Below are 21948 nucleotides of genomic sequence, written 5' to 3' on the forward strand. Positions count from 1 at the left end.
TGGCTTAGTGTCGAAGGAAGGGTGACTGTGTTTCTCGCAGAATGTGTGGCCTTCATCGATTTTAACATCTCTGCTCATGATGATCCTGTTGGTCTTAGGAAGTAATACTTGATATCCTTTGGTTGCCGTGCCGAATCCAACCAGGATACCTTCGATGGCCTTATCTTCCCATTTGGTGCGTTTGTTCTTGGGTACGCGTGCAAAAACCTTGCTACCGAAGACTCGGATGTGCTTTAGTTTAGGTTTTGATCCTGTCTATAGTTCGTACTTAGTCTTCTCTATAGGACTACTTGGTAAGCGGTTCTGCAGGTAAGTAGCGGTATTTATGGTTTCACCCCAGTAAGAGTCGTCCAGGTTGGCATCCACTAGCATGCATTTCGCCATTTCCACGAGAGAACGGTTCTTTCTCTCGGCTATTCCTTTCTGCTGAGGGGTGTAAGGGACAGTGGTTTGATGCTCGATGCCTTGTTGTCTGAAGTATTAATGAATTTCCTTTCCAACATATTCGCCTCCGTTGTCCGAACGAATCTTTCCGGGTTTTCTCTGGAATTTGTTTGAGACCATGGCTGTTATGTTTGTAAAACCTAAGCATAGATGGCGCCAGCCTCTTCATTGGAAAGATATTTGAATCTACCTCTATTGCTTTCTCTCTTAAGAAAGAACGCAGTAGAGACACGCGCCTGAAGCCAGGGTGAGCAAATGTAACGCTCGTCGATAAATAGAACCCCTTAGTACTATTACTATGTAATAACAAATAAACGAGTTAATGTATCTTAATTAGCCTCAGTATTAATTATTAGTCCACGACTAAGTTAGGCTCAGAATAGTACTCTTAAATTATATTCCCCTACCTCGGAAATAAGGGAGGTATAAATATAATAACTGGCGACGGAGATTTTCTTTGTTTATCGACCACACCCTCACCCCGCGGCGACGACTCAAAATGGCGGCTTCCTCTCTCTCTTCCGTCGAACCTTTCGACGCGTCTTCCCGCGATTGGTCAACATACATCGAGAGGATTGAACTCTTTTTTGTGGCCAACGACATTCCGGATACAAAACAGGTCGCAACCTTTTTGACTTTGTTAGGCCCTACAGCGTATTCTTTGGTGCGAAGCCTCACAGCTTCCGTAGCTCCTTCAGCAAAAACTTTTGCCGAACTTAAGACGATATTAGGCGGCCACCTGTGCCCTAAGCCTTTGTTAGTTGCGGAACGTTTCCGTTTTCACCGATGCCGCCAGTCCGCGTCTCAACCCGTCTCAGCTTTTGTTGCCGAACTTAAACATTTGTCAGTTCGCTGTGATTTTGGCGCAACATTAGATGACACTTTACGCGACCAGTTTATATCCGGTTTGGCGAATGATGCCATTTTAAAACGTCTTCTCTCGGAGAGCACGTTAACTTTCCAGCAAGCCGTCGACATCGCCGTTTCACTGGAAACAGCCGCTCGGGACACTCGCGAACTTCATGGTTCTGTTTCTGCCCCTACCGTCAACGCGCTTTGATCCCGTTCCTCCCGCGCTTCTTCTCATCAGTCTCGCGCTGTCCCACGCTCTACGCGTCCCGCCCGCTCTACGTTTTCCGGTTCCGATCGGCGTCCCGCTTCACCATCGGGTCGCCCCGCCTGTTTTCGTTGTGGTGGGAACACGCACACTGACTCTGCCTGCCGTTTCAAACGTGCCCAATGCAACCGCTGTCACCGACATGGCCACATCAGCAGAGTATGTAAGCAGAACACACCTCGCTCACACGCGAAGGAACGATCTGGTTCTACGAAACCCAATGTTCACTCGCTGGCTACGGAGCCGATGGAAACTGTTTCCGAACCTGAAGATGACGACGCCTTCCACAGTAGTTTGTATACCGTCACCACAGAACCCCTGGGGGAGGATCTTCCCATAATGATTGACTTGGAAATCACTCAGACGCACCTGTCCATGGAACTGGACACGGGAGCCTCCGTTTCTGTACTTTCAAAGAAGTTATATGACGCAAAGTTCAACCATATTCCATTGGAACCTACTCGGAAGAAACTCGCCACTTACACTCAAGAAACCGTGAAACCACTGGGTGTCATACCGGTCACTGTTCGTTATGAGTCACAAGAAATTCGGGAACTCTTATATGTGTTGGAGGGGGAAGGAACACCTCTTTTTGGCCGAAGCTGGCTTAGTAAAATAAAGTTGAACTGGAAGGAATTGACTGCTTCCCATGGCCACATTGCCACACTTGATTCAGGGGTATACCCGAAAAAGCTCAACGACATTCTGGCAAAACATTCAGATGTTTTCAATAACTCAATCGGAAAATTGGCTAATTTTAAAGCTCATCTTCGTCTACGGGAAGGAGCTCAGCCCAAGTTCTGTAAAGCTCGCACTGTTGCTTATGCTCTACGCCCAAGGGTAAATCAAGAACTCGAAAGATTAGAAAAGGAAAACATCATAACACCAGTGGAATTTAGTGATTGGGCTACGCCGGTAGTTCCGATTGTTAAACCAAATGGTTCTATTCGCCTTTGCGGTGACTATAAGGTTACCGTTAATCCCGTACTGCAAGTAGACCATCATCCAATGCCCAGAATTGAAGAAATGTTTGAGAAATTGAGCAAGGGAACCCGATTCACAGAAATAGACCTCAGTGAAGCATTTATGCAGATCCCGGTAGACGAAGAAACCAGCAAAGTATTGACCATCAATACTCCCAAGGGTTTATATCAAGTTAACAGGCTCGCTTATGGAATAGCCTCATCTCCGGCAATCTTTCAGAAAACGCTAGAACAAGTTCTAGCCGGTCTCGATTCAGCTAGCAATTTCCAAGACAACATCCTGGTCACGGGTGAAACCGATGAAGCTCATTTGGACAACTTAGACAAAGTTCTAACACGCTTACAAGAGTGCGGATTAAAGGTCCACCGGGAAAAATGTAAATTTTTTGTCAACTCTTTTGAATGTTTGGGTCACATCATTGACTCTCAGGGTTTACACCCTACTCCGAAGAAGATCATGGCTATACAAAACGCTCCTATTCCGACTAACGTTTCGCAATTACGTTCCTTTATTGGATTGGTCAATTATTATGGAAAATTTATCAACAACATCAGTATGAAACTCCACCCACTACATCGCTTACTGGCGAAGGATCCACTGTGGGCATGGACCCAAGAATGTAATGCCGCTTTTGAAGCCATCAAACATGAATTGACTTCGGACCACGTCCTGGTAACCTATGATCCGGCCTTGCCTCTAGTTTTGTCTTGCGATGCGTCACCCTATAATATCGGCTGCGTTCTCGCTCACACCCTACCGTCTGGCGATGAACGTCCTATTGCTTACGCTTCGCGTACAATGACCAAAACGGAACAAAACTATGCACAAGTCGAAAAAGAAGCTCTCGCTATTATCTTTGGAATTAAGAAATTCCACTCGTACCTATATGGTCGACATTTTACGTTGTATACCGACCAACGTCCGCTAACGAAGATCTTCGGACACCATTCGGGACTTCCGATTCTCGCCGCGTCACGTCTTCAGCGTTGGGCCGTCATGCTCGCGGCTCATCACTATACCATAAAGTACAAACCCGGACTTCGTCATGCCAACGCAGACGCGCTTTCGCGACTTCCACTCGCGGTTACGGTTCCTGATATAGAAGATGGAGCCCATTTATTTAACTTTCACCAACTCAGCTGCTTGCCAATAACCAGCCTCGACATTGCTCGAGCTACCAGCCAAGATCCTATTCTATCCAGGGTGCTCGATTTCACTCTGAATGGATGGCCTCAATTAAAGGAGGAAGAGGGGGATCTCAAGTTTTACTTATCGAAAAAAGATGAACTCACGGTCACGCACAATTGTCTACTGAGAGGCATGAGAGTAGTCATTCCGACAAAATGCCAACCTAAAGTTTTAGACGAACTGCACAAAAACCATCCCGGTATAGTCAATATGAAAGCTTTAGCTCGTAGCTACGTCTACTGGAAAGGCATCGACCAAGACTTAGAACTCAAAGTCAAATCCTGTGCGGAATGCCAATCATTACGGAAGAATCCGCCTAAGAGCACTCTCCATCCGTGGATACACGCCGACCGACCATTTCAACGGGTCCACGTCGACTACGCTGGTCCCTTCCGCAATCACATGTTTTTCGTCGCCATCGACGCCTATTCGAAATGGCCGGAAGTATACATATCGAAATCATCCACGGCTGAGCAGACCATAGAGTCTCTGACCAACATCTTTTCAAGATTTGGCTCAGCAGAATGCCTCGTTGGTGATAACGGTCCGTGTTTCACGAGTACTGAATTTGAACATTTTACCGCCATGAACGGAGTTAAACATGTATTCTCTGCGCCGTTCCACCTAGCCACAAATGGTTTAGCCGAGAGGTTTGTCCAGACGTTAAAAGGGAATTTGAAACACTCTCATCCTTCAACGTCCATCCAACAGCAACTGGACAATTTCCTGATGAAATACCGCAACACGCCTCACGCAACTACGGGGGAAACGCCTGCCAACATGTTTTTAAAACGCAGTCTAAGAACGCGTCTCAGTCTACTTAAACCAGACATTAGCGACAGGGTTCGATCACAGCAAACTAAACAAGTTCTCCGTAGAGCTAGTGGTTCAAACAAACCGTTTGAAGTTGGAGAAACCATTTACGCCCGAGATTATCGAACTGCCAAGCCTGGTTGGACACCAGCTACCGTGATAAAATTCATACGAACGAAAACATGATATGGAGACGACATCAAGACCAAATTATCGAACGCACGGATAACTCTAGTCAAGACGAGTTAATCCCTCAACCTACCTCACCAACACAACCACATTCTCCCCTTCCGTTACCCATAACTAGTCCACCTTCGGAACAATCTCGAACACCAACTACTCCAACACTACTCAACACACCAGGCAATAATACTACCTCTTCGCAACAACGTCATCGGTCATCTCCGACCCCAGCGCGACCTCAGGAAAACCCGGTAACTCAACCGAACGAGTCAACGCCTGTGATACGACGATCAAAAAGGCATATTAAGCCTCCTAAGCGCCTTAATCTTTAATGTGATAAAGAACTTGGACATATAGTGAATTTAAAGCTTAAGTTCCTATTTAGTAATTCAAACTTGTTAGTGATAATTTAAAATTGTTGTTCCTATATTTGTAAACAAATATTTTCAATAACTCTTACTTCAAATGTAAATTGGGAGGAGTGTTATGTTTGTAAAACCTAAGCATAGATGGCGCCAGCCTCTTCATTGGAAAGATATTTTAATCTACCTCTATTGCTTTCTCTCTTAAGAAAGAACGCAGTAGAGACACGCGCCTGAAACCAGGGTGAGCAAATGTAACGCTCGTCGATAAATAGAACCCCTTAGTACTATTACTATGTAATAACAAATAAACGAGTTAATGTATCTTAATTAGCCTCAGTATTAATTATTAGTCCACGACTTAGTTAGGCTCAGAATAGTACTCTTAAATTATATTCCCCTACCTCGGAAATAAGGGAGGTATAAATAAAATAATGGCAACATATTCCTTCAATCTGTTCAGGACTTCAGTTTTCTTCTTGATCAGATATGTGTGAGTAAACCGTGAAAAATCATCTATGAAAGTCAGCATGTAACTGTGTCCTCCGACGGTTTCTCGTTTCATGGGACCGCAGACGTCCGTATGTATTAGGTCTAAGGGCTGTCTCGTTGTAGATTCTGATGTCTTCGGGAAAGGTTTCGATGCCATCTTGCCCTTGATACAACTTCCGCAGAGTACATTACATTCGCACTGGCGTATGGTGATTCCTTCTGCCATTTCTTGAAGTTTCTTGATGGCAATTGGATCCCGATGGCCTAACCGTCTATGCCATAGTTGTAAGCAGTGCTTGTGGTTGGTCCTTGTTGTGACAGCATTGGCTCTGTCTTTATACTTCAGTTTGTACAGCCATCCATCCATTACAGCGGTTGCGGCTACTCGATTTCCTTGATAGATTTGACATGTGTCGCCTTCAAAAACCATCTTGTGCCCGGTTCTCGCCAGTCTATGGACCGATAACAGACTGCCTCCTAGATTCGGAACGTAGAGAACGTCTTGAGCTTGGATGTCTCGGATGTCTCCTTTTGGACCGACACATCTTATCGTGCCCTGGCCTACTCCTTTCGCTTCTATTACCGAATCGTCTGCCAAAAAGACCCTCTCTGCCGTCGGTGTAAGTGTGTCGAAGAAGGAGCGGTTGCTTGTCATGTGGCTGGTGGCCCCCGAGTCAACGTACCAAGTGCCTGGCGTTTGGTCTTTCGATGCCTTGAAGGGGGCGAAGTCGGATTGTTGAGCTACGGGTTTCATAGAAGATGCACTCTTGCTTTGATGTTTGTAATATCGTTTCTTCGATTTCCCTTGCGGCGGCTTGACCTTTTGGTTTCGACAATCCTTTTGGTAGTGTCCATACTTCCCGCATTTGTAGCATTCGGGTCTATCTTCCTGACTTCTGGATTTCTCTTGACTGTGCCAAGTCCTCAGCGCTGTTTCCGTTTGTTCCGGATCGTGCTGACCTGAACCCTCCGTTCGTCGGTTGAATTCGTCTAGAAGCTTAGCTTGAACATATTCCAACGTCAGATCAGCCTCGGGTTTGACTTCCAATGCAGTTACGAGATGGTCGTACGAATCCGGAAGGCTGCACAGTAGCATGCAAGCGATATAACTATCCTTCATTACTTCTCCAATTCCTCGTAACCGTTCCACTATCTCCATCATGGCGGTGATATGCTGTTGCATCGTTTGTCCATTCTTGAATCGCATTTGATGCATTCTTCGAAGAAGAAACAGCTTGCTTGTCATGGTGGACTGTTCGTGGAGTTTCTGAAGAGTGGTCCACATGTCCCTGGCAGTGGGCTGGCGGACTATGTGGATAAGTTGGTCATCCTCCAGAGACAATGCTATCGCGGCTTGGGCTTGGCGGTCACGTTTATCCCAGTCAGTTGGTACATTCTGCGTTGGTTTGTCCTTATCAACTACGGTCCATAAGTCATCTCTGGTTAGAAGCATCTTGAGTTTGAACTTCCATAGCTGATAATTAGAGGCGTTCAGCTTCGTAATGGTAAACTTGGAGTCTCCATTCGTAGCCATCATGCAAGAACGTACGCGGAAAAAATAAAACTACTTCAAACAGCGCGGTGTGCGAGGCCCATAACCTGTTAGATTAAATTGAGGCGACTAGTTTGAACACAAATAGTTTATTACATCAGTTTAACATTGATTTAACATCGCATTATATACATAGGGTTAAAAAATAATATTAAACAATAAAAATAACAATTTAGACGTTTCTTTAGTAAAGAGCAAAGGTCGCTCTCGGACGCCGTTGCTTATCTTAATACAGACCTCCTACCAGGTAGGTGGTCTGAGATTCAAGCACCCTCGTCCGTGTTCCGCGGCTTTAGGATGAGGGGAAGGAGATAGGAGATTTTTTGGAACTCGACCAATTTTTTCTCTCTAGTGTAGGCGCGATGGAAGCGGCATAAAATCCTCAAATTTGTTCACTAGTGCCAGGATCTATTACCAATGATAAAGTTCTTCACTTCTAGTCTCATCCTACTTCTGATTTTAGCGATTTTAGACTACCAATATTGACGCCGCGTCCCCGTAGCTCCTCCATCTCAGTGCCACTCTATTCTAAGTATAACTATAATCCAGCTGAGGTATCATTGTGGCCCATAACTCCAAGTTAATTTTTATGAGGATTTTGCGGACGGTCCATCGCACCTCATAACTTTGAAGCTTTTAATTAGTTTGTTTGGAATACGAGTGTCACGAGTTCCAAGGCGCGTGCAAGGTGCCTGGTGCAACGAGATAGAATATTCGCGAGGTAAAATTCAGCATACAGAATGATTAGTCAAGCTCATCTCGCAAAATCTGCAAAGAGACGTTGAGAAAACGTGTACGCAATGATTCTTATTAGCTGTATGCTTTCCTGGTATAATAAAGGGTTTCGGCTTGGCTATAAATTGCTCATAATAAATATATTTACTAGAGCATGGAGAAAGTAAGTAGTTGTTTTGAAACTAAAGAAAAAGTACTATTAAAGCTAAGTATATAATTTGAGAATAATAATGCGTATCCACAATGTACCGTAATTACTTTTCTTCACAAGCAATTTACGTATTTCAAAACTAGGGAGGCTGATCTATGAACAGTGGCCAAATCCTTTTGCATTATGATAAGTTATAAAAAGAAAATAATGAAAGGGTTTACATATCTAAAATATACCCTTTTCAAAAGGGTGACCTCAGTATCGTCTGCTTGTTACAAGGTTAAGAAGGAACATCCAGTATGTGGATTATAATTCCCTCCGAGCACAGCAGTGCCATACGGTCCATGAATGTATCCGTGGCCCCCAGGGGGTCTTTCCAAGAGCTGGGGATGAGCCAAAGCAACACCTGGACAGGGGCGAGGCGGCCGAGAAAAACGTTCGCGGAAGGGGCAGGGAACGGTCTGAACATACATAATGATTAGTCTAGCACTTCGTTGAAAATATTTCTACACAATGATTCCAATTAGCCGTATGTGTTCATTGTGCCACCTATTGCCAATAATCGTAAATATGATGAGTTAGTTACCCATTAATTCCCCCCCCCTCCCCCAAAAAAAAACTTGAATTCTTTTTTGTCCTATTCAGGCAACTTGGTCTATAGATTCTCTATAAAATAGGAGAATGATTAAAAAAATCAATTGATGTTGTGTCCAATAAAAAACGCCCCTCTCGAAAAACACTACTGTAATTGTTTTTTAGCATTCCAATAAATCCAGAAGCAAGCCACGTGTCTTGTCTTTTAGTTATCGAGTTCGCTAGGGGGAAATGCTGCCCGATTTTACTCGGAGGGTTTAACTTTTAGTTGCGCGCGAAAAGACGTTTAATGATTCTACGTTTTCTAAAAATTCTAGTTTAACATTACTTGTGCGTATGAAAGTTGAACTCAAATCGATCTACTTACATCAAGTGTACCAACTCTGTGGCTTGACATTGTTACACCTTCATCGATTACAGTTGGGTGAGTTGGATGCCGTTCATATTAAAAATATGCTACCATAGAGTAATATAAAATAATACCAGAAATAAGATGAGACTAGAAGTATCGGGGTAACCAAATTCTTCACTTGGCGAAAGTGAATATTCTTTTTTTTTTTTCCACCAACAACGAACACTAGTGCTTAGCCGTGAGGCCTTGAGCACCAGGAGAAGTGAGCGTGAGACCCTACGAGGCCCAACACTGACGGGGGCCGCTAGGTCGTATGTGTGTAAATAGGGAAGGAAATGAGGTATACTTGAGAGGTGACGGAAGGTGGAATTGGGGTAAGTCACCTCCGCCGACATGTGTCGTATTCCCTCAAACTTTGCCGCCCAGAAGCTTGGCTTACAGGAGTGCGCCACACTCCCGGCTGTGAATATTCTTGATAACACACCAACTGCCCTCTGGTAGCGGTTTCTGATTTTTCCTCCAAAACGTGAGACGCTCGCGGCGGTAGACTGCCGAACTAGATTCAAGCACCGGCGTCCGTGTTCCGCGGCTGTAGGTTGAAGGGAAGGGAGTAGGAAATGTTTTTGGAACTCGACCAATTTTTTTCTCTCTAGTGTAGGCGCGATGGAAGCGGCATTGGTAAATACAGTTTTTAATATCAACGTCAACGTCAACGGTAACGTTCACGCTTGGAAGAGGGAAGTAACTGGAAGGGAAATCTTGCGGTACCCAAGCTCGGGACACGGAATTGCACAATTGGTTGAACGTCATATAGTGCTGCCACCTTTAAGAGTAATTTTGAAGTAGCCGCATCCAGGTTTGGGTACGGCATAAAAATTTATATTTTTATGATATCGGAAGTCACTTTTACAATTAATGTAACAGCAGTCAAAATAATAAAAACCATTGCGAATTGCGCGTTGCTAAACTTTGGAAGAGAAAAGTTAAACATCTCTTTTAGCCTAAACCTTGCCTAAACCGTGCCTCCCGCCCGTCACTGAATTTATTTTTTTCGAAACTGAAAAATGCAGACGGGTTTCACAAAATAAGAATAAATTTCAACACTAGGTGCCGCTACAGACTGACGTTCAACCAAATTCGCCCACCTCCTGTCCCGCGCCTGGGTACGTACGGCTTATGTTAGAGGTATCGTATTTTCCATTCCAGTACTTCCCTCTTCCAAGGTTCACGTTTTTAAGTTATCGAACCGAAATCAAAATTGGTCTCCATCTTCATTATTTATAAAGAATTAATATAACATTATTATAAATTACAATTTCATGGTATTTTGGGTTATACAATTATTAGCTTCAGTGTACATGTACTTATTAGCCGTCTTAAGTTACGTTGTAGAAGTAGAAGAGTTTTAAATGTTATCGATTGTGTAACTGTAACAATGATGGCTGCTAGCATGAATTCACTGACATTGTTAGGTATATTTGGACATGAATTCAATCTCTGGTACCACATTGCGATAGTTTGCTAATGATATTTTTCATACACTGATAAAATGTAAAGAGTGCCTTCAGTCTTTATTTATTATTTTTTATTAATTGAAATGAATAATTTAAAAAAAAGTAAAATACTTAGCTCTCAACTATTAAGCGCCACAAAGTTAGCGATGCTGTGTTCAACATCATTGTATTTGGACATGAGAAATTTCTTTAACAAATAATTTTTTTTACAATCTTAACCACGATTATTGTCTGGTATTATTTTCAACCTAGATTCATTAGTAGTTCTATATTTTTTTCTAAATCACCAAGAGAGGCAGTGGTGGGCAAATCGCGAGTGTCACTCGCATTGCGAAAGATTTTTCGTCTCTCTAACTCTCGCGCCGAAAGAGTGAGACAAGAATGAGTGACTTGTAGCACTCGTGGCTTGAGAGTTTCATACACGCGAATTACAATATCTCACTCTCGCGAAGTAATGTTTTTCCAAAAGAGTGATAAGGTTTCTTTCACCAATGCCTCTTTCTATTGTCGGGAGTGACTTTCATGAGTCGAGACGAAATCACTCTTAAGGACTTTTAAATATAAAAAATTCGAGAACTTCACTCACTCTCACTCTCACTCAGAGAATGAAAATTATATTAGCGTTATAACGTACGACATGAGAAAGCGTATGAGTTAGCTTATTTAAGTGATTTTGATGACTGGGGTGATATGAATTTTTTTTATTTACTTCATTTATTTGAATTATATTGTTGATTAAGATGATTTAAATGACTTTGAATGACTATGTAGATATTTGATTTGAATGACTATGTAGATATTTGATTTGAATGACAATCGTGATTTGAATGGGTCATTTGAATGACAATCGTGATTCGAATGACCCATTCAAATCACGATTGTCATTCAAATCACCCTACTCATTCAAATCAGATATCTACATAGTCATTCAAATGACCTATTCAATCACAATTGGCATTCAAATCACCCTACTCATTCAAATCAAATATCTACATAGTCATTCAAATCATCCTAATCAAAAACTTCAACCCAATAATCCTAATCAAAAATTTCAACCCAATAATCCAAATCAACAATTTCAACCCAATAATCCAAATCAACAATTTCAACCCAATAATCCAAATCAACAATTTCAACCCAATAATCCAAATCAACAATTTCAACCCAATAATCCAAATCAACAATTTCAACCCAATAATCCAAATCAATTTCAACCCAATAATCCAAATCAACTATTTCAACCCAATAATCCAAATCAACAATTTCAACCCAATAATCCAAATCAACAATTTCAACCCAATAATCCAAATCAACAATTTCAACCCAATAATCCAAATCAACAATTTCAACCCAATAATCCAAATCAACAATTTCAACCCAATAATCCAAATCAACAATTTCAACCCAATAATCCAAATCAACAATTTCAACCCAATCAACAGTCGTTCAAATATCCCATATCAACAAAGTCATCACGATAATCCTAATCATTGTTGCCATCCAAATAACCCTAATCTCAGATAGGGGTTATTAATCTGAGCCCTAATCAACAAAGTCAAAAAATTCAAATCAATGAAGCCATTCAGAGCGACGAAGTCATTCAAATAATCTAAATCAACAAGATAATTCAAATCAACGAGGTCATTAAAATAATTAAAATTATCATTGCCATCGAAATAAACAAGGTCATTCAAATCATCTAAATAAACAAAGTCATTCAAATCATCTAAATAAACAAAGTCATTCAAATCATCCTAATGAACAATAAGCTTTCTCATGTTGTACGCTATAACGCTGAGTGACGACTCCCTCGTCAGAGATTCTTTCTTATTCAAACACCTCCATTTAGTAGATTTCCTAAACCAGATTTTCCCAGTAAACATATCATGTTAAAACAAGACTTCACTCGCTCGCTAAAAAATCCCTAGCTCTAACCTTTCAAACTGAGTGAGAGAGTCATAACTTTAATAGGTTATTCTCATTCTTCTATAAAGAGTGAACAAATATTTTCTCTACTCTCTCACTCTCTGGTAATGAAGGAAATCGGAAGCGCGCGCCCACTTTCCCTCGCGGAGTGAGATTTTCAAATTCCCGTGATTTCACTCTCAGTTTGTGAGTGAGAGTGAGAAGGGTCAGTTAATAGAATTATCATTCATAGAGTGAGAGTGACAAGCATTTCAGAAGTTCGCGAATTTGCCCACCATTGAAGAGAGGTCGCTTCTGAATGAGAGTTCATCTTTGGAACGTTGTCAATACTCTCGCCTGACGTAAGGCTTGTATTATGTTTTAATTACAAAACCTTACTCAAAATTGAAGAGACGGCAGTTTGCGATCCACGAATTATATTTTTATCGAGTACGTTTGAATTTGAGAGTAAAGGTTAACGAATATAGTTAGATCCATTTTTCATTATGTAATTGAACGAAATTAGTGCTCGTCCTTAACGATTTAGCTCTATGATTAACCCCTAATTATGGATAGTTTTATTGATTGAAAGTTGGTTTAACTTTCTTTCTTAAAGGAAACTTTAATTAACATAGCATTATGCCTTAAAAGAACGGGCTTTTTACTCGTGCGGGGGAGAATCCCCCCTCGCACGGTTATTGGTCCCGGTTTTTCAAGGTCTCTCTAGCGTAGCTTTGGCAATGCATGGCGACAGGAATACCATGCGTTCGGGGGTTTTCATCCCCGTCACTCCGATTTCGAGTTTTTTTAAAGTAAACACTTATTTGGTGACTACACCAGAACGAACTCTAGTCGAAGCCACAAAAAAGGATAATTAGACTCCGCCTCCTCCAAAGCCCGAGATGGTTCCTTGGTTTAAGGAGGTGGCGAGCGGTGCTTTAGGCATGGTGCAGGTGGATAGCTTAATTCTTTAGAAGGAGTTGTCTGCTGCGAGTTCTGCTGTTTATATTTATTAGACTCTCTCACAACTGGAGGTATGGCGTCTAGTAAAGAAATTTTCATCTAATGCTCGCTTTTTTAGCCCCTATTGTTTCACTTTTTTATTATCTTACATATCCCGCACGAGTTTCCTTTCTGCTGGGGCAGCTTGTTATAAATGTGAAAGGAACAATATTAGAATAATAATTTATCTCTTGATACAAAATATTTATCTTTTTTTTTATTAGAAGTATATGGGCCATGTGGGCTTGGCGGTGCGCCTGCCTCGGGCCCGTCTTTTTAGTTAGCTGTACAAGAATAATCATAATAATAAGTACAAGAATGTATATATATATATAGTTCTTTTTTTCTTCGTCGAAAGCCGCGGGACAGTTCAAAATCAGTATCTTTCTTGTCTGGTGTTATCCAGGTTTCGTGTAAGGCGAGGATATCTGTATTTTCTTATTGTGAGGCATTGTTTGATCTCCAATGTTGTCCTGTCTGCTTCGTTTGTCCCCCTGTAAAATATGTGTTCACTGTGTTGTGTCCCCGTCCTCATACAGGGCGGCTAAGCCCTGTTTGACTGTGGGAGGGATGAGTGGATCGACGTCCTTTCGCTCGAGTGACGTGTTCATAAGTCTGTTGATCATCAGCGTGACTAGACCACTTATGTCGTAGTTCGGCTCGAAATTTTGAGCGAAGGTCAGGAGAAGTTCCGCCAAAAGCGGCGCGATCATTTCTGGGGGAGAAGCTGGTGTGACGGTGTGGGTCCCCATGGTAGTCTTGGGACTCTGAGACGTGCGTGTCGGTAGGGATCCCTGGGGTAGAGATCGTTGGGTTACTGTGGCGTAAGTTGGAGCTTTGGTTTGTTGCTGTACTCGTTGGGCTGCTTCATGATTGGGTATATGTTCCTTTTGTTGAAGTCTGAGGATTTGAATTTCTTGCAAACGTCTGGGGCAAGAATGGGTGTTGGCAGTATGTGGCCCCTTGCAATTTGGGCACGTGGTGGTTGTCAGGCAGTCTGTCTTATTTTCGTGGGTTTCGCCGCAGGAGTTACATCGGAAAGCTGAGCGACAGTATTTCGCTGGGTGGCCGAAGCGTTTGCAATTTTTGCATTGCCAGGGTCTGCGTTTGAATGGCGTCAAGGGGTAATTTCTATAATAGAAGCGGACTTCCTGAGGCAATTGCGATTGGTTAAAATGGAGGAGGTAGAACGTACTGTTCGGGCCTAAACGTTTCACCGATGCTATCGAGTAGCCTTTCTGTTGTAAAGCCTCTGTTATGGTCTCTTCGGTATACCCTTACAAAAATCTTCTTAAGCGTTCTAAAGGAATTTCTTTGGAACCCGACGGAGCCCTTGGGATCATTTTCTAAAGAAACTATTTCCAAAGACTTCCTTGGAATTTCCTAAAGAATTCTTGAGATAAATTTCTAAAGAATGTCTTGGGACTATTTTCTAAAGAAATTCTTTAGGAATTCTAGAGATAAATTTCCAAAGAATGTCTAGGGACTATTTTCTGAAGAAATTCTTTAGGAATTCTAGAGATAAATTTCCAAAGAATGTCTAGGGATTATTTTCTGAAGAAATTCATTAGGAATTCTAGACATAAATTTCCAAAGAATGTCTTGGGATTGTTTTCTAAAGAAATTCTTTAGGAATTCTAGAGAAAACTTTCCTAAGAATGTCTTGGGATTATTTTCTAAAGAAATTCTTTAGGAATTCTAGAGATAAATTTCCTAAGAAGGTCTAGGGATTATTTTCTAAAGAAATTCTTTGGGAATTGTAGAGATAAATTTCCAAAGAATGTCTAGGGATTATTTTCTGATGAAATTCTTTAGGAATTCTAGAGATAAATTTCCTAAGAAGGTCTAGGGATTATTTTCTAAAGAAATTCTTTGGGAATTCTAGAGATAAATTTCCTAAGAAAGTCCAGGTATTATTTTCTAAAGAAATTCTTTAGGAATTCTAGAGATAAATTTCCTAAGAAAGTCTAGGGATTATTTTCCAACGAAATTCTTTAGGAATTCTTGAGATAAATTTCCAAAGAACGTCTAGGGAATATTTTCAAAGGAAATTCTTTAGGAATTCTTGAGATCAATTTCCAAAGAAGGTTTAGGGTTTATTTCCAAAAGAAATTCGTTAGGAATTATTGAGATAAATGTCCAGTGAAGCTCTAGGGTTTATTTTCCAACGAAATTCGTTTGGAATTCATGAGCTAAATTTCCAAAGAAGGTTTATTTTCCAACGAAATTAGTTAAGAATTTTAGAGATGAATTTCAAAGGGCCAGATATATTGCAATTATGCGCAGCTTTACATAAAATTATCTCAAAATATTTTTACCCTAATTGTTTAGCTAAAGTTTCTAGATAGACATTAACTTGATGGTTAAAAAAATTAAAAAGACTTGTTCCGCAGCTAAGGCTCAGCAAGCGCTGAAATGGAATGTTATATTTACCTATTTTTTTATTTTTTGGATTTTTTTTTTGCCTTTAATAATCTGTGAGGTGTTTATGTAAAGGATAAAATAGATTAAAAGTAAAATAAGAGTAATTAAAATCGTTATGTTTAGATTTACAGGGAATCTAAGCTGTCAGTCGGAATTTTTGCTTAATTCTCTTATGGCATGTTTTATCTTTATTTCGAGCGTAATTAGAGTCCAAAATAAATATTTTTTTTAAAAATATTGTAGAGAAAATTAGGTTAAATGCGTTTCTGATACTCGAAAAACTCTCAGTGAATATACATTATTAAATTTAACAACAACGTCTGTATCTACTGCTTGGCCGTTAAAGCCTCCAAAACCCACTTAGTACCCCATACAATTGCACAAGATTAAAACTTTCTGCCGTTTACGGATGTTTTTAAGTCGATTAAATGTCTGACTTCATAAGCAATTTCACACTGCATGCGAGAACTGCCCTCGCTATAAGGGGTGAAGTCGGAGGCTCCGGTGTAGTTCAGCATATAAGAACCACACTTCCAGTATTGGGATATGGTTCTGCATGTAAGAACTATCCTCGTTTCAAGTGGCTAATTTAATTTACCCATTTCTCTATATATTTTCCAAGAAAATTCCATAGATATTTCCCACGAGAATTCCAAAGATATTTCCCAAGAAAATTCCCAAAGACATTTCCCAAGTAAATTCCAAAGACATTTCCCAAGAAAATTCCCAAGTAAATTCTAAAGACATTTCCCAATTAAATTCCAAAGACATTTCCCATGAAAATTCCAAAGACATTTCCCAAGAAAATTCCAAAGATATTTCCCAAGAAAATTCCAAAGATATTTCCCAAGAAAATTCCAAAGATATTTCCCAAAAAATTCCAAAGATATTTCCAAAGAAAAAGAGGCCAATATTCCCCAATTTCCTAAAGAACGCCTTAAGGATTAACAAAGAAATTTCCCAAGGAATTTTCTTAAGAGTTCTTAAGAAGATTTTTGTAAGGGTATTCGTTTGGTACGTTTTTTATGATTCCTTTGGTACCTTCGTCCCTTGTGGAGCCCGGTTGTGTTACGACGAACTTTACATCGTCAACGTGCGTCCATGTGCGTAGCGTGTCACGTTGTTCTTGGGTGTTGGTTACTAGCAACAAGGCTCCACCTCTCAGTACCCTAAGATCTTTCAATTCGCCGACTAGTTTGTCGAATCTTTGGCATAGGTGGGGGAAAGAGATGTCATGGAACGTTTTCTCCTCTTTTGTCCCTGGTTCTCCAAGTGGATGATTTCTGTAGACACTTGGTTGGAATATGAGTGGGCTTACCGATATCCTGTCCTCTGTTGTTTGTATCTTCGTTGTGTGTAATGGGTCTTCTCTGCCTTGATTGTGGTTGGCAAGGCCTAACTTTCCATTTTCAATGTTCGTTCCAGAGGAAGGTGGGTTATTGATTTGCTCTCCTTTTTTATTTAAAGTTGGTCCGTCTTGATAGTTTCCGTCGTCTGCTTCGTAATCTGTTGTCGTGTTCTCGGACTCGTCCATCCCGTCGCTTTCTACAGCTTGGGCAATAAGTGCAAGTTGCTGTTTCTTACTCGATGCTGGTCCGGGGATCGGCTTTTTCTTTCGTTTCTTCCTGACTGGGCCGGACCCCTTCAAAAGTTCCACCAACCCTTTCGGCATGACGAACTCCTTTTGAATCAAAAACTCACTATTCATACAGTCATGAGCGCTTGTCGAAAGCAGCCGTCCACTACGAAATCCCAAACGAGAATCCAAATATTTATCTTTTAATTAGACTTAAAAACGAGGACTACTGTGCCACCAGGGATAGATTTAATTTTAAAAGTGGGAATGGAGAACGGAGTAATGTGGGCGCGCGTCAATGTCCCGGACCCCCTTCCACCTGACGGAGGGGTATGAAGGAAAAGGCGGGTCATAGCGACAGAGATAGAAAGGAACTACGTATTTTTTTCCGTGCCCGTCAGCAACGCCATCAAAACGTAGCGTAAGTGAGCCAATATGATAATTTAAACTTTTCGTTGCGTGTTGGAGGGAGGAGCTCTATACTGGGCTATGAGTCGGAATGAAGTAAATATTAACCGTTCTCCATTCCTACTTCTAAAATTAAATCTATCCCTGGTGCCACTATTGGTTTAGTGGCATCTGCTGCTGCTTAACCGAGCCTCTTACTCCTGCCTTACCCATACCTCTTTCATCCTGTGAGAATTCAACCCTTCCTGATGTAAGGAAGAATCATGTTGCAATTACATCACTTTGTGGTACATTTCCCCCGAAGAAAAGTATTATAAACTGCTACCATGGACCTTTCAAAAACACCCTGTATAACACAAATAACAGCATTTTGACTGTTGTTTTAACAGTCAAGAATGGCTTTGTAGTTTTGCCGTTAATTATAATGGCGTTAACACGATCGAGCAAAACACTAAATTGACTGTTATAATTACGGCAAAACATGTTACATTCGTATGACTGTACATTTTACAGTGTTCTTACTGGTTACGGTAATTTCTTACAGTGCTTATTATGGATGTAAAATTCTATTATCCCTTAAAATATCCCTAATCAAGTAATTTTTCGTTCAAGAATTACAAAGGACAAAACGTATGTGTTAACGATGTCATGCGTGTTCGTTACATAGTAATACTTTGACACAAACCCTTTCAAAAATAATGTAAAATTTTATGATATAATATTTTGGGCAAATGGAATTTTGATATATATATCAGCAATTTTTTAAATAATTGCTGTTATCTTGTCTCGAAACTGAAAAAGTTTAATATCTGGGACTTCAGTCATTCCATTTTGTTGGATTATCTTCAAATTTTTCTAGGATATGTAAACGAAGACAGTTTTTATTAATATCTGCACCTGCAGTCATAATTTTAATTAAGTTTGTCCAGAAAGTATTATATTTTTTAAACGCGTACTTAGCAGAAGCAGAGGAAGATATTTTTTATTAATTGCTTTACAAAATAAATGTGCATCATTTCGAAAATATTGTTAGTTGTATTTGCTTTCCTTCAATATGATTAAGCACAAATCTTGGGAAATATTTTTTATGTTTTCAAAATATTTTAAAAATTCTACACATTTATATTATTTTCCCGAGTCATTTAGGAAACAGAACCGTCAGTTTTTCAATACCTGGTTTCTACTGGGTGAATTTTATGCGTTTTTCGAATTATTTTGCGGAAAAGGAAAATCTTTTCCTCTTTTTTTTGGCGAATTTCGTGATTTTGCGTTGGGACTTGCGAGTCCTATTTCAATTTTTGCGAATTTTCCCGAGCTGCGTTTTTTCCCCGTAGACACAAACCAATCATTGAGGGTGTGCTAGTCACCTGGTTAACACTAGGGAGCCGCCATTTTGAAATTTGCGATGTTTGCCCGAGGCTTAACCTGTTTACCATCATTTGATTAGAGAACTGTGATGTTATTTAAATATTAAAATAACTAGACAGGATTCGAAAATTTTCGTGGAAGAGAAAGGAAGTACCCTTATCTTTGTGCTCAGTCCGGCACGGGGCTTATCGGATATTTCTTTCCGCCACGGTTTCGTCCAGTGGAAACTGACCACACAGGATAAAAAATACCGTGGCTGTTTATACCATAAGAAAATAATATATAGCGATGGTTTCGCCCCCCTTTTACTCGTAGTACCGAAACTTCTCCCACGGGCGTAAAAGCGTAAGCGCGCCAAATTTGGGAGCAAATGCTGTAGTATGAAAATGTACTACGTTTCATACTTATAGGGAGCTATATATTATTTTCTTATGTTTTTACCTATTTCGCTTTTTCTGCGAATTTCTTTCCCCAAAGAAATTCGCCCAGTGAAAACCAAGTGCAAGAGCGGAATAAGCCTTGCTCGACGTCGAGTAAATACATAAAATATTTAAATTTTAAATTGGTTTTAAAAATACTTGCGGTGTGCTAGGATTTTTATTTACAATTGTTTATGAACTCCTCATAGACTAATTAGTCAGAAACCAGTTGTAGTTGGTTGGCTCACGTAAAGTGGCATCTTACCGAACGGCGCTTCATCTATCAAGTACGTTCATAGGACCAAAATTAATATATTCAGAAAATCATACCCCTTCTTGGAAGGTATAATTGGTCCAGTTTTTCAAGTGATTTCTGGGGAATAAAAGGGGTTGGCCGAACAACGTATTAAAAATATTAGTTATCGGGTCACTTAAAGGGACATTATTGGCAGAAATTAAGTATTTTTATTCTGATTCCTTATGTTAAAATATAATTTTTTTCAGATTTATTGAAGAACTATTTATAGTATTAAACAATAATTAAAGTTTTGTATCCAAAACATGCATTTGAATTTTGGTAAAGCGACCTACCGGCCAATCAGCGCCATCGATTTATAAGAGGCAATCCCCAAAGATTTTCTCAGTCGAGTCTCATTTACGTCGTTTGCATTAGGTTCGGAAATCTATATTCTACTTTTTAGAACTCAAAAGAAAGGCGCGGGCTTGATCATTTAACGAATAGCGGATAAGGAACATTAATAATTAGCAGGTTTATGCTTTTACGTTTCACTTACACTCAAATTTTTCTCTTAAACTTACTATATTAAAATGCGGCGTCTCGTAATTTTGTTGTATATCTGATAATCTGAGTGTCTAGTTATTAGTCTTAGGAATGGGAAGATCAGTGTTCTTTGACCCGTTCGGGATTGAAAAATTAAAAAACCCATCTTTTAAACCTCAGCAGAGTCAATCTTCAACACAATTACTATCGTCCTCAAACTTTAGCAGACGACGGGTCCCGGGGAGTCAATGGTGACGAGCAGGGCCGGAAATAAGAAAAATTTCTTATTGGACATGTGTCCAGTGACCCCCTTTTTGACTGGAAAATTTATAGGACATTGTGACTGGAGTGTGCCAAAATAGTGTCGCTTCTTCATAGTCAAGCTATCAAAACTTCGGAAGCTTTATTGGTCAAACTGTCCAGTGACCCCCTTAGCTTTAAAAAAAATTATGGGACATTTTAAAATTTTATTGGACAGTGTCCACTGTCCTGTGCTTATTTCCGGCCCTGGTGACGAGGCCACTCTAAAAAATACTTATTTCCCGCCCTTGGAAACTCGGCTTTTCCTATTTGAAGCAGACAGCAAGCATACGACTAAATATTCTCTAATCTTCACGGGATTGGTTGATTTGTCTCTATCCCTAAAGGGGTAGGTAAGTGTGCTAAAATCGAAACCCATTGCTAAGCTAAACATGTTTTCAAAAATTTAATTTTCATTGAAAAAAATGTTTGTAAAATCAGAAAAAATTAGAGACTATATATTTAATTAGAACAAGCCAGGAAAAAATAAAACATGGCACTAAAATTTTCAGCTAATAGTATCCCTTTAAATTTTATATGCTGCACAGTTTTTACCTCTCCGAGTGACGATGACGTCACGGAGAGGTACTGCACTGAACGTGTGTGTGTGTCTGTCACACCCCACGTGACCGCGTTCGCAGTTTACAAATCAGAGCAAACAAATACCCGATTTCCGGAACGCGTTCGCGGTTCACGGAAATTTGGCCATTCATCTGGCAACACCAGTCATTACTAACTGGCTTCTAAGGACCACAATCTGCTAGTCTTTGTCCATCCCACATGGACACTAGCCTGTACTTGCTGGCTCGTAAGCACCACCATCTTCTGTTCTTCGTCAATCCCACATTGACACCAGCTTCTATGCACCACCATCTTCTGTTCTTAATCAATCCTACATTGACACCAGCTTCTATGCACCACCATCTTCAGGTCTTTGTCCATTCCGGCTTCTTCTCCATCGTTATCGTTCGGGTTTAAGATATACGCGGCGATCGGCTAGGGTTACGAGAAACGTCTAGCCCAGCGCTTCTCAAACTTTTTAACCTTGCGGACCGGTTTTTTTTTCAACTATGTATGACGGACCAGAGAGTCGCGTGTCCGCGGACCGGTGCCGGTCCACGGACCACAGTTTGAGAAGCGCTGGACTCTAGCCTACCCAGGGCAGGGCTTCCACCAAGGGTTCACGCGAATGCGTTTTTATCTATTATTATAATTGAAACTAATCGTATATATACCCCAAAATTTGAAGAAAGCGGGCAAGAGGTGTAAGTAGTGGATAAATGC

General features: G+C 40.5%; 2 protein-coding genes across 2 annotated transcripts; both read right to left on the reverse strand.

Annotated features, from left to right (window-relative positions):
* Nucleotides 1-11623: 11623 nt before the first annotated feature.
* On the reverse strand, nucleotides 11624-16330 carry LOC149718696 (uncharacterized). Its single transcript, XM_089860673.1, has 3 exons — nucleotides 16269-16330; nucleotides 14584-14664; nucleotides 11624-14519 (listed from the first exon to the last, which is right to left on the reverse strand). Exons 1-3 carry the CDS (start codon nucleotides 16328-16330, stop codon nucleotides 13898-13900), a joined length of 765 nt encoding a protein of 254 aa, XP_089716799.1. The 3' UTR covers nucleotides 11624-13897.
* A 455-nt stretch (nucleotides 16331-16785) lies between these two features.
* On the reverse strand, nucleotides 16786-20571 carry LOC149718697 (uncharacterized). The gene is made up of 4 exons (XM_089860679.1): nucleotides 20175-20571; nucleotides 19770-19956; nucleotides 18012-18142; nucleotides 16786-17554 (listed from the first exon to the last, which is right to left on the reverse strand). The coding sequence occupies exon 4, from the start codon at nucleotides 17518-17520 to the stop codon at nucleotides 16786-16788; it is 735 nt and encodes a 244-aa protein (XP_089716805.1). The 5' UTR covers nucleotides 17521-17554; nucleotides 18012-18142; nucleotides 19770-19956; nucleotides 20175-20571.
* Between the last annotated feature and the right edge of the window lie 1377 nt (nucleotides 20572-21948).

This window comes from Phalangium opilio, unplaced genomic scaffold (assembly GCF_054372755.1).
Source record: "Phalangium opilio isolate 3A_F unplaced genomic scaffold, DU_Popi_V2 ptg000002l_1, whole genome shotgun sequence".
NCBI lineage: Eukaryota > Metazoa > Arthropoda > Arachnida > Opiliones > Phalangiidae > Phalangium > Phalangium opilio.

Excerpts from the sequence above, each read along its gene's own strand:
- LOC149718697 (XM_089860679.1), bottom strand. The coding sequence starts at position 17,520 with ATGAATAGTGAGTTTTTGATTCAAAAGGAGTTCGTCATGCCGAAAGGG.
- LOC149718696 (XM_089860673.1), bottom strand. The coding sequence starts at position 16,330 with ATGCTGAACTACACCGGAGCCTCCGACTTCACCCCTTATAGCGAGGGC. Across the intron at positions 14,665-16,268 it reads GAGGGCAGTTCTCGCATGCA|GGTATACCGAAGAGACCATA; the intron begins GTGTGAAATTGC and ends GATTTTTGTAAG. Across the intron at positions 14,520-14,583 it reads GAAACGTTTAGGCCCGAACA|AAATTACCCCTTGACGCCAT; the intron begins GTACGTTCTACC and ends CTTCTATTATAG.